The following is a 13026-nucleotide window of genomic DNA, read 5'->3' on the forward strand; positions in this document are numbered from 1 at the left end:
GAATTCCCCACTAATTAGTTCTTGTAGCTGTTGTATACGGAGTCAATATTTACTTAAATTTATTTGAAAAAGAAACTTTAACAGAAAAGCAACCCTTTGGAAAAAAGTCTAGCAGTTCCTCAAAAGGTTAAACATAATTACTGAAGCAGAGCAGGACCCTGTGGTCCTTCCCCGCCATAACCTCCTCCTGCCTTTTGTCTGTGAAAAAGCTTTAGCCAAAGAATAAGTTTAATCAGAGAAATAAGATAGTTTAGTCATTAAGCATAGTCAAGGACCTTTAGTTCCTTCTCAAGGGCTATAGATAATATTCTGAGCCATGTCCTGTGAGCTGTCTTGTAGATACAGGACCCCCCCCACAAGAAGTTAACTACGTGATGACCAGACTGTAGCCATGACATAAGCTGCTACAATTCCGAGAACCGGCTTCAAGGAAATGGGAACAAATTGACCCTGGAACTGAAGATTAACTGTACTTACAACAATCAAGATGATGCTGGTCAGACCACCGCATGACCAATTTTAAGATAACTGTCAGAGCTTTCTGCATGTAGCCCCCTCCCTCCATCTATAAAGGCTCTTGCCCACTGATTGTCAGTGGTGGGGAGTCAGCCTTTGGACAGGAGTCTGCCCTCCCCCCGGTTGCCAGCATTCAAAATAAAGCAAATTTTCCTTTCCACCAACCTTGCCTCTTTATTGTCTTTTGAGCGGTGAGCAGCCGGACCCCACTTTCAGTAACATTACCAAATGACCCAGCAAGTCCACTCCTCAGTATATATGTAGGCTAAATGATAACATATATCCATACAAAAACTTGTACATGAATATCCATAGTGATGAAATGAAACTCATATTTTATAGCAAGAAAAATTTAAACAGAAAATTTGTCTTTGCCCATTTGAGCCTCCTCCCCCTCCCCTTTAGTGTGCATCTGCATTAACCAGATCTCTTTAGAGATAACATTCCTTCTTAATCTCATCAAGGGTCAGAACTCCTTAGGAGATAACCTTCCTTCTTAATCTTGTGACCCGTGACCCACCCACTACTTGCTTTGTACCTGTAGACCTGGATTGTGTAAACTGTCATTTAATGTACAGTCCTCAAAACCATATATAACTGTGCTTTGACCTCTAATGGGCAGAACAGTTCTCAGAGCTTTCTGAGAGACTGTTCCTGGGTTATAATTCTCCATTTGGCTTGAATAAAATTTTCCATTTCTTTCTTAGATCAACTATTGTTTTTCTTTGATGATAGCAGCATAAGAGCCAACACATGGAAACAGCTCAAATACCCATCGACTGATGAATGGCCAGATAAAAGTGGTATATCCACACAATGGAATATTATATGGCCATAAAAAGGAGCGAAGTCCTGATACATGCTACAACATGGATGAACTTTGAAAACCAGTATGCTGAGTGAAAGAAGCCAGTCACAAAAGACCACATGTTATATGATTCAATGTATATGAAATGTCTAGAATAGGCAAATCTATAGAGACAAAAAGTAGATTAGTGGTTGCCTAGAGATGGATAGGTTGGAGGGAATGGGGAGTAATTGCCAATGGGTATGGGGTTTCTTTTGGGGTTGATGAAAGTGTTCTACAATTGATTGTGGTGACCATTTCACAACTCTGTAAATATACTAAAAACAATTGAATTGTACATGTTTGATAGGTAAATTTATCAAATACGAATTATATCAATAAAGTTGTCATTGAAAAAGGAAAACCAGTATCACTTGCCATAAATAGAATGGAAAATCAAATACAAATTATTAAACACTAGCTAGGGAATTCCATGGCGGTCCAGTGGTTAGGACGTCATGCTTTCACTGCCCAGGGCCCGCTGCGTGACACAGCAAAAACAAACAAATAAAAAGCACTAGCGGGCTACCCTGGTGGCGCAGTAGTTGGCAGTCCGTCTGCCGATGCAGGCAACGCGGGTTCATGCCCCGGTCCGGGAGGATCCCACATACCGCAGAGCGGCTGGGCCTGCGGGTCTGGAGCCTGTGCTCCGCAGCGGGAGAGGCCACAGCGGTGAGAGGCCTGCGTACCGCAAAAAAAAAAAAAACACTAGCAAGATAGTTACATTTACTCTCTGATTTAAAAAAAGAGAGGATTCAGAAGTGTTAGACAGTTGACACCAAAGAAAACTTTCCCTTAAGTTACTCAGGAACAAAAAAGAATTGAAAAAAGAATCATTTTTTCACTCTGTGGTTCAGTGTTTTTTGTGACCTGTTGGCTAGCTGCTGTCAAATTGCACGTAGCTGCATACCCATCCCACCCTTGGGACAGACTGAGGTACAAGATGTGAAGCCAAAGTACAGCACCGAGTGTGTGGCATGTACTCCATCCACTTAAGCAATTCTTACTAAATGGCAAAGGAAGGGACATAAAAGCATTTCAGCTATCAATGTACAAACAGGCTTCTAAAAGTGATGCCAATTGGGTTTAAGCTGTCTCTTAGAAATAGAGGGGGAATTTCTGGGAAAGAAAACTGAATTGAAATAGGGACCAGCTGCCTTGCGATGAACTATTCCACCACAGAGTTCTGACCTCCACCAGCGCATTGCCATCATCCAGTAATAGACATTCCTTCTGAATACTGTAAGGAAGTACTCTCTCCCCAGCTGGGGCCCTGTGAGAGCAAAAGGAAGGGACAGCAAGTCCCTTCTTCCACACTTTGATGATTAATTAATTAATGAAGGCAGTTTCAGCTGACCTTTCTCAAACACTTTCTCAGCAACACTGGGTAGAATTGGACCCAAAGCCCCCAGGTTTCTTGGAAACTACTAAGAGACAGAAAAGGTGTAGTGATTGCAAAGGGAACAGTAGGACTTGAGGTTGGGACTCCTGCTGGATAATGAAAGATTCTAGTCCTGCTGTAATAAGCCCAAATTCTGTTAAGTGTTGCAACACTTAATTAAAAGGGTGGGGGACTCCCCTGGTGGCACAGTGGTTAAGAATCCGCCTGCCAATGCAGGGGACACAGGTTCGAGCCCTGGTCCGGGAAGATCCCACATGCCACGGAGCAACTAAGCCCACACACCTAGAGCTTGTGCTTGGGAACAAGCCACCGAAATGAGAAGCCCGCACCCTGCAACTGATACAGCCCCTGCTCGCCACAACTAGAGAAAGCCCGCGCACAGCAACGAGGACCCAGTGCAGCCAAAAAATAAATTAATTAATTAAAAATAAATAAACAGAAAGGTGACCTTTTAATTACTAGGGTTAAAAGGTGGACGTGGCTCAGTGTGTTGAAAGCAACTTCAAATATCATCCTGGCATGTGTCTATCAAAACAAAGACACAACAAAAAGGGCAAGGAACTGAAGACAGCTTTCATTTGACCAAATGTGTATGTTGGTAGAGTTATATCTGTTGTTTGGCCAAAAACTGCCCCTATGTGGGGCATACGCTGTGTGCCCAGCACGTGGTAGGTGTTCTGTACTGTGGCTACATGAACAAATGAGTGAATGAATGAATGGGAGAATGCAAGAAAACTGTTTCCTGGCCACTGTAAAGAAAGAGCAAGCACAGCAAAGCAGTCGCTCTTAAGGAATTCCAACTCAAGAGATAGGCCACATGTATGCACACTTTAAAATCCATATAAAAATAATTATCATAGAGAAAAAAACATGGAACGTGTATTTATCAATAGCTCCATCCCCTCCCAAAACTCTTCTAAAACAATAGCATATATAACTTGACAAGGACAAAGAGAACTGGAGAGGGAACAGAAGAGCTGTGTCAAACAGTTTTTGAAGGTGGAAAGCAGTGTGGGGGGGTGTGATTTAGCTGAGAAGAGGAAGCTGAAACCTAAGTATTGGCGCTGACAGTGGTTCTTCATCTTGAGTGCACATTAAAAGGACCTGGGAGATAAAGAAACAAATCTGGAGACCTGGGTCCCACTAGGCATCAAATTTTAAAATATCTCTGGGTATATGGCAGTTCCTCAAAAAATCAAACATAGAATTACTGTATGATCCAACAATTCCGCTTCTGAGTACACACTCCAAAGAATCTGAAGTAGGCACTCAAACAGATATTTGTATATTCTGTTCATACTGTTCATAGTAGCATTATACACAGTAAGCAAAAGATGGAAGCAATGCAAGTGTCCACTGACGAATGGATAAACAAAGTGTTTATATATATATGTTTGTATATATATAAAATGCAGCCTTAGAAAGGAATGAAATTCTGACACCTGCTACAACATGGAGGAATCTTGAAGACTTCATGCTAAGTAAAATAAACCAGACACAAAAGACAAACACGGTGTGATTGCACTTATATGAGGTACTACAGTAGTCAAATTCATACAGACAGAAAATGGAATGGTGCTTTCCAAGAGTGAGAACTGTGGAGAGGAATAGAGAAGAGAACTGATTGATACGTGAGGAATTCCAGAAAAGCTGGGAACTTGGCACCGCCAGGTGGGCTGCAAATAGGGAATTTTGGTGAAAGTCTATATAAGGAGCAGTTAAGATCCTTAATCTCCCTCCCCAGTCCCAAGGGTGAAAGATCTGTTGGGGAGACTGAACCTGTGAGACCCCTCCACTTCCAACTGCATGGCCAAGGGCTTTCAGAATGGCTGTAGGGATTAAGCGAAAGTCTGCTTATTAAAAAATGGCATCACTAATTCCCTTCCTCCTCCTTGTTCTACTCCCCAGGCAGGAGATCTCAGAATTTTTCTATGGAGAAACTAAATGACCCAAGGAATAGGGGCATGGTGGTCCACAGATACAGACATTTGGAAGTTCCCAAATGAAAAGGCTGGCTCACCGTTGGACTCCCCACAAGGAAATCCATCAGTCAGCAAGCCTACTGAAGACTATAGAGCTTCCAATGGCCTTTACCCTATGGAGTGCCAGTTATTTGGTGAATGCTCTCAACACAAGAATCTAAAACCAAAGGAAACAGCAGCAAAAAGGACACTGAGGAAAAACAGACAGTACTTGGAGAAGAATACTTCAGAAACAACCATAATTTTAAAGAAACCAGAGAATAACCTGTATCCATAAAACTAGAACAGAATGTAATAGCAAAGGAGCAGTTGGAACTATGAGAAAACTGAAATCAAAAAGCTAACAAAGAAGTCGGAAGATCAAATGAGCAAATCTCCTAGAAAGTACGACAAAAAGACAAATGAAGAGTAGGGGGGAACAAAAAGACAAAGGAACAGTAGGGGAGAAAAGGTAAGTCCCCAGAAGAGCAAACAATGGAGAACAAAGTATAAAAGAAAAATAAAACTTAAGATAGGATTTGAATCTCTAGATTGAAAAGGATCACCATGTACATCATTGAAAAACTTCAGAACATCAGGAACAAAGATTCTAAGATTTTACAGAGAGAAGCAGGTCACATATGGAAATAAGAATGACATCAAACCTACCAAGAGAAGCTAGAAGACAATGATTTTCAAACTTCTGAAAAAAAAATTCTCAACAATAATTTTATTCCCAGACAAACTATCTCTCAAGTGTTTGGGTAAAATAAAAATATTCTCAGACATGCCAGGACTCAAGAATTTTGCCGCCCATATATTCTTTCTCAAGAAGCTCCTGCGGATTATTCTCCACCATATAAAGAAGGAAACTAAGAAAAAGGAAGACATTGCCCAGGAAACAGAGAGAATCCAACACAGAGGAGACAGAATGGGAATTCCCAAGGCACCCCAAACTGGGTGGCGGGTCTAAACAGCCTGAAACAGAAGGATAGAGGGTGTCAGGAGGACTGCCTTGAAAAATTAATTTGGTAGGTTTGGAGTAGGTGAATAATTGTACTGTGAGGCTGTTGAAGTTCAAATTACCAATAGGCACAAAGAAAAATACACAAATAGAAAATGAGGTAATTTTCTTCAGAAAAGTTTTCAAGAAAGGAAATACTATCACAGTATATATGGATAGACTCAATAATAAATAGTATTTACATGATCATGATAAAATGTGAACACGATTTAATACAAACTTTTGATTTAATTAATTTTAGCAAATGGGAAATAAAGGGGTATGAGAAAGCAAACCTTTGACTGCCAGGACTGAAATTTATAACTTATCATGCTCTCTCCTTACAGTAGTTTCTTCAAGGAGGAAAAAAGGTGTAGTGGTGATGCATTCATTTTTACATCCAAACACCCACCCCTCCAATTCTGGGGTAATATCTCGTGTTGTCAAACCTGGTGAGGCAAGGCCAACCTTGTCCCCTTCCTGGAGGAAAACGACATGCATGTCTGACCACGGCTCGGCCAATCAAATGCTTCCACTTGGCATTTTCAAACTTGAGGTATCGTCCTGAATATGTGCCTAGGGTTCTTGGCACAAGCAGTGGACACTTCCAGGGACAAGACTGAGCTGGATCTCTAAATTATATCTAGAAAAAGTGGGTAGGTCTTTTTTAAAGTTTCTTAGCCACACAGCACCTGTGGGGTCTTAGTTCCCCCGACTAGAGATTGAACACACACTCCCTGCATTGGAAGCACTGAGCCTTAACCACTGAACCACCAGGAGAGTCCCTGAATAGGCCTTTTTAAAAGGTGAGAGTCCCTGAATAGGTCTTTTTAAAAGGTATCTCTTTCTTGAGCTACAGAGTGCTCTTCCTCTGATGGCTGTGTGTGAATGTGTCAACTTCCACTAGACTGAAAGCTCCCTGAGGACAGCTGCCCTCTTTCATCTTTTAATTCACTGCAGCCTTGTGTGTAGTAAGCTCTCAACAATACATGTTGTACAAATGTCTTTATCTTTACTCTGTCATACATCATATTGCTAAATTGTGTTCACCACGCTCAGATCTAATCTCAGACTAAGAATTTCCTCATGGACTTTGTCTTAACTGAAGCCCAACGGAGTCCTCCAGGGATCTGTTCTCAGTGGTCATTTAGAATGTGAGAGTAACTAGTAATTCTGAACAAGAATCCATTGAGAATTCTTGTCTTCCTCCTCTAGTGACCCTGTGGCTGGGAGTGAAGAAATATTTACTCACTTCCACTTAATGGAAGTAAAAGGATAAAGGAGGAAGGGGGCAACCAGGATTGAACCAGAGACCTCTTGATTTGCAGTCAAATGCTCTATCTCTGAGCTATAACCCCATGGCCTCCTGGGACTCTCTTTCTTGTCCACTTATGGTGATTCAATACGAACAGGTTCCACCCACTCTGGAATTCCGGCAAGCTTTGTATTCTAAAGCTCCACCTCCTTTTCTATCCATCATCTGCTCTGGTTTTCCTCTTGGCAACCAATAAACTGGGTGGGGCACTTGAAAAATGACATGCTGGAAACTAGCTGAAAAGGAAGCTGACATAGCATTAGTAGAGAAAGCGTCCGTATACACGGTATTACTGTGTCAGAATCCTCGGCCCCAGATACACTCTGGTCGTCCCCTGCCTCTTGATGAGTTGAGGGTGGGAAGGAGAAGGAAGATGTCAGTTCTTTCGGATGGGATGACTCAGGAAAATCAGGAACTCCTTCTCAGGGCAACCAACGCCAATCCCTGTGGCCGCACTGCCTGCTCCGTTCTTGATGGAAACGGTAGCCAGCTTCTGACCTGGGCCGTCCCGATGCCTGGGGAAGAGCTTGGATGTGGGCTTAAGTAGTGTCGTTCCTCCTTATCGCAGCGGCAGGGGAGACCTGAGGCCTCTCCTTTCAAGCCTGGCACTCCGTTTGCATGGAGTTTAAGGCACAGCCTGAGATGCCCTTTCTCCTCTCACCTCCTCCATAGGGTAGGGAAGCCGAGGATGGAGAAACTAGCTTGCCCCCTCCACCAGCCTCAAAGAAGAAACGGCACACTTGGAGACACACACACAAAAGTTTTAATATCAAATAACACTGAGAGTTCATATACACATCTCAGAAATTCAGGTCGAGGAGTGTGAAGAGAAGAGCTGCTGTTAGAAGAGAGGGAATTGGGTGACCTCTCCAAAGACAGATGGGCGCTGGCGGAGGGCTGGGGTGTTCCGGCGATAGCCAAACCGACCATTGAACCCCTGGGTCGCATTCAGATTGGCATTATAGTTGTCATGTCCGGTCACCTGCTGGAGGGAATGCCCTTGCGGGACAGAGAGAGAGGCCTGAGCCTGTATTCAGCCCCCTCTTGCTTTCCCCACTCCCATTGGGCTGGTATAGGAGGCCAATCCAGGTGTAGTCACTGTGCTCCCATGTCCCAGCTGAACCCTCAATCCTGAAAAGCCAAGGGTTGGTGAGGTGGAGGAGGCAGATGGCATCCTAGAAACCAAGCCTCATCCTAGGACTAGCATGCAGGGGAGCGTGAATGGTACATGCTGGGACAGGAAGGGCCAGAAACTTCTGGGCTTGGCTGAACTTGCTTTGCTGCCAGGAGAACAGAGAAAATTTCCCCCTTGCATCTGACCCAGCTGGAGAAAATGGATGAGCTCAATTTGGCCAATGGTGCCAGGGGACATGTGACTAGAATGTGGCCAAAGGGTGGTGGAGTTGGGGTGGGAGGAGGGTTCACCCTGCCAGAAAAACAGGTCTCAACTCTCCCTTTTCCTGTTGCTGCTAAATGGGGCCTAGAGAGTGAGCAGGACACAGCCTGCCCTGGGAGCAGTGAGAAGAACACAGGCTTTCGTTGGAAAGAGGAGAATTCCAACCCCAGCTCAGCCCTTCTTAGCAAATCATTTTAACTCCCTAAACCTCAATTTCCCTGGCTGTAACCTGGGGATACTCTGAGGGTAAAAAGCACCTGACATACAGCGGATGTTCCATAACTAATAGGGAGCACTGTGACACCATCTGCTCATGTATGAGAAGAAGAGCTAGAGGATGCAGTCAGACCCTGGGTCTCTTCCCCCAACCAGGTCTCTTTATGGCCCAGTTTCTCTCTCTATGGAATGCACACCACTCTTCCTAGGTGGGACCATGGTGAGACTGGAAAGGGAGGTGTCGCACTTGCCTGCCCCTGACCAGTTTCTCCTGTTGAGGTATCTCTGTCCTTGCCCGAAGATATGGAAATAATCCACTATCCAGCCATCCCTTCCTGTACCGCCATGATCCTGAGAATGAGGGAGAAAATGCAGACTATATCAGTCATGATGCAGAGAGATGCACAGTCCAACCCCTGCCTCTGGGCTTGCTGGAGGGAGGGAGAGGTCACAGCCAGGGGTAACAGGGCCAGACAGATTAAATATACTTAGTGACTTATTGCCTTTCAGGGAGAGGCAGTGTAGCTTGGCAGTTAAGGGCTCAATGTCTAACACCAGAGAGACTGGTTCTAATTCCAGCTCTACCCCTAACAAGCTGTGTGACCTTAGGACAATGACACAGCTTTTTTGGACCTCAATTTCCTCATCAGTAAAATGGTGGGTTGCTTTGAAATTTAAGTGAGATATAAAGGGCCTTCAAATAAAGGGCCTGGCATATTAAAGTTTCAATAAACATGATCTTCATTTAAATGAAAATAATACCTACCACAAATGGTGTCTGTGACAATTAAAGAATACTTACAAAATGGAACATAGAAAAATTCAAGTGTGTACACCATATTATTTTTCAAGCTTTTAAACTCTCGAGTTTTCCCCAAGATTCTGGCTCCTTCTGCTATAAAAATCACGAGTAGACAGCAAACACAAACATGGCACACACAGATGTGTGTGTCCATATGCATGTACTGAACACACATGTGCACACACGAACACCCGGGACCACAAAAACTCCCAAGATTTGTTCATAGAATAACCCGCATTAAGTCCTCCTCTCCCTAAGTCACTGACATGTATTATAGACACAAATATTGGAAGCAAAAGTGTTGAAAAACATTGGAGCTGAGCCTATAATAGCCTCAGAATCTTTGATCCAGGGGAAGTACTCTGCGGGGGAGGGGCAACATCCACGAGGGAAAAGGCCTGGGGAGAAGCGAGGGCTGCAGAACTTCGGGAGGTTTCCTTCCAGTCAGCTCACAGAAGGTCGCAGCGAGCGAGCCCTCTTGAACTATGACGTCACCGGACCGAGGGCGCCTCACCTAGGCAGTTCTTTGTCTTTTTACCGATTGTCGGGCTTTTTGAGAATTTGCGGCGGGAGGTCACCCCAAAGGGTGGATCCGTGATGCCAAAAACGACAACGAAACCCATTTGTTTGGCAGAGGCTTGCAGAAATCCAAAATGAAATCATTCTCAAGTTCAGGCGTGGAAGGTGGTTCTGTGAGCTCAGTGAGCTCGCGCTCAACACCTGTCTCCCGCCTCCGCCAGTTCCCGGGTTTCATTAAGAAAACTGAGAGGGTGCGAGTCGGGGAGCCTCCCTGGTGGTTAGGGCGCTGCCATGAGACGCCCGGATCTGGGAAGTCGGCCCCGCCACGAGGGCCAAGCTCTGCGGGCACAAACGCTGGGGTCCTCCACGGCGCTCCTGTACCTGATCGGTTTTCCGCAAGATGGGCGGAACCACGCGGCTCCGGAAGTACCGGTGGGCGTGGTAGTCCTGCTGCGCGTTGTAGGGTGGAATCGCCGACCAGAGCTTAGGCCTCAAGTGCTCATAGGTGCGGGCCATGGTGCTCACGGCCACTCCATCCAAGATGAAGCGCTTCTCCAGCCACAGGGGACACGCGCAAAAATGCCCCATCCTAACCACCGCAGCCTCCGAGGACTTTTCTAGAGGGAGCGGAGGGTCCTAGGTGGGGGCTCCCCTGCGCATTGTTACGTTATGTCAAAGACCCCTGTGACACAAACCGTACTGTCCCCATCCTACGAGGTAGGCTCTCGGGGCTACGGGGGAAGTTGCTTAAATGGTCCAGAGGTGAGGGATGTCTAGGAGGGAACCATGCAAGAGGAATCAAGAGATTGAAGAGAAGGTGGGTTACTGAATGTGCGCAGTGTTAACGCAGTCGGGCCCAGCTCCCTGTTTTCCTTTTTAAGAGCAAGGTTCTCTGCTCCCACTTTATTATATACATTTCCCAAACCCAGTTCCCTTGAAAAGCTTGTACCCACAAAGGATCAGAAAGAGCTCAGAGAGCATCTACGTCCAACTCTCGTTGTACAGAACTGGAAGTTGAAGCTCAGAATGTTGGAATATTCCCTAAATCCATTTAGTGGCAGATCCAGAACCAGAATTCAGATCTCCTGATTTCCAGTAAACCCACTTAAAGCACTTCTCCCCTCCCCACCCAATTCTTTTCATCAGCTATTCCTCCACCCGTTAAAATTTAAAAAACCAACAGTAAAAGTTGTATACTTATCAATAAAACAGTAAGTACCATACTTCCCTCTAATATTATGTATGTATGACAGGATACAGCAAAACATGAACGGTGATCTTCCCTATTGTTGTTACAAGTGATTTTTCCTTCCTTTATATTTTTTACTTCCCAAATTTCCCCCTTGAATAAACTCATGGATGCTTTACATATCAAAGTGGCTTATACAAATTATTCTGCTCCTCACACCAACTCTGAGGTGCTATTATCATTTTACAGATGAAGCAATAAATCCAGGAATTCTTTTATGTTATTATAATACTAGTAACATAAACATTATATATAATACAAAGGCACATGTATTAATTAGAAAAAGGTTGCATTATACCTACACGTAATAATCACCAATCCCAGCATCTCAATACTCAGCATATGTAATTTTTCTACACTATGACAGGCGAGCTCCTAGCAATCAAATTTGAAATTATAGGAAGTCTATAATTTGAGCCCATTCTATTAAAACGTGAAGAGAACCTGGAAAGAACATGAGAGGACGAGGGGGAAAAAATGACAGGCCCAACTCTCACCTCACATTTGAGGAAGGCAGGTGAGAAATTTCATATTATGCAATGGGATAAAAAAAGATTCATTTTAAATGGAGTACCTGGGGACTTTATGTCACATTAAAGACTTGAAATTCACCTGCCTGGAGGATGGGGTAGGGGAGGAAGACCGGTCTATTTTAGACTTTGGAATTTAATATTCCTAAAACCAAGACTGACTCAGTCTAGACAGAGGACTGGTCCTTAATCTTGGCTGCACTTCAGAATCTCTTAGGGACCTTTAAAAAGTCTTGATACCAAGCTTCCCTGGTGGCGCAGTGGTTAGGAGTCCACCTGCCGATGCAGGGGACATGGGTTCGAGCCCTGGTCTGGGGGGATCCCACATGCTGTGTGCGCCATAGCTGCTGGACCTGTGCTCTGGAGCCCACACGCCTAGAGCCCAAGCTCCGCAACCAGAGAAGCCACAGTGAGAGGCCCGCGCACTGCAACGAGTGGCCCCCGCTCCCCGCAACAGAGAGCCTGCGCGCAGCAACAAAGACCCAATGCAGCCAAAAATTAATAAAATAAATGAATAAATTTATATCACTGCTTTCTAGTTCTGGTACATCTGAAGGACATCAATCTGAAGTACAAGAGAAGTCATCTCACCAAGTGACTCTGTGCTAGGGTCTTCACATACACTCTAATCCTCAGCCTTTCATCGTACCCAGTCTTACAGATAAAACAATTTCCAGATACTAGATACGTGGACACAAACTTAGCGTAAAAATCCTCTTCCAACATCTTTAGGCCAGACTGGAGTGCTCATTTTCCCCAGACCCTGAATGTCACCTAAATCAACTGTCATGGATTGGAAGAAAAAAAGCTACAATGCTCAATACCTTCAGGCAGAATTTGCCAGGGCTCATGCCTGTCGTGCTGGCATTCTATTATCTTTTATTCTCAAGCTAGGGTTTGGCAGATATAAGACCATCGTGTCAAAATACTTTTGATAGCAAAAAACTTGCAGATATTAACAACTTAGTCATCTTCCATGAGAGCAATTATTATGTGGCAGGTTTTATAAATATAAACTCATTTATGTGCCAACTTACCCAAAGGAAACCTGTTAACTGCAGAAGTGCACATATATACGCGTATACCTGGTTCCTACTCACATCACTCCTTGAACTCCATAAGTGTTCAGGATCTGACCATACGCTACCTTATCTCAAACACCTTTCTAACTGTAAGCAGTCACCTGGGATAACCTGTCACCAAGCGGTATCTACCACCTGAAATTTATTTTAAGAACTAAAAAACTCAAGTTTTTACAGCAGAAATTGCA

At 44.2% G+C, this 13026-nt stretch overlaps 1 protein-coding gene across 3 annotated transcripts; it reads right to left on the reverse strand.

Annotated features, from left to right (window-relative positions):
- Positions 1 to 7789: 7789 nt before the first annotated feature.
- Positions 7790 to 13012, reverse strand: SPMAP1 (sperm microtubule associated protein 1). 3 transcript variants are annotated; one of them, XM_060133705.1, is made up of 3 exons: positions 10359 to 13012; positions 8919 to 9007; positions 7790 to 8026 (listed from the first exon to the last, which is right to left on the reverse strand). In XM_060133705.1, the coding sequence occupies exons 1-3, from the start codon at positions 10563 to 10565 to the stop codon at positions 8023 to 8025; spliced, it is 300 nt and encodes a 99-aa protein (XP_059989688.1). In that variant the 5' UTR covers positions 10566 to 13012; the 3' UTR covers positions 7790 to 8022. The 3 variants fall into 3 exon arrangements, with proteins under 3 accessions (XP_059989688.1, XP_059989687.1, XP_059989686.1); XM_060133704.1 differs by having other exon boundaries at positions 8908 to 9007; XM_060133703.1 differs by having other exon boundaries at positions 7790 to 9007.
- Positions 13013 to 13026: the final 14 nt, after the last annotated feature.

Source organism: Lagenorhynchus albirostris, chromosome 20, assembly GCF_949774975.1.
Source record: "Lagenorhynchus albirostris chromosome 20, mLagAlb1.1, whole genome shotgun sequence".
NCBI lineage: Eukaryota > Metazoa > Chordata > Mammalia > Artiodactyla > Delphinidae > Lagenorhynchus > Lagenorhynchus albirostris.

Coding starts and splice junctions, on each gene's coding strand:
- SPMAP1 (XM_060133703.1), bottom strand. CDS start 10,565: ATGGGGCATTTTTGCGCGTGTCCCCTGTGGCTGGAGAAGCGCTTCATC. Junction 9,008..10,358: donor TCTTGCGGAAAACCGATCAG/GTACAGGAGCGC, acceptor CCTCATTCTCAG/GATCATGGCGGTACAGGAAG.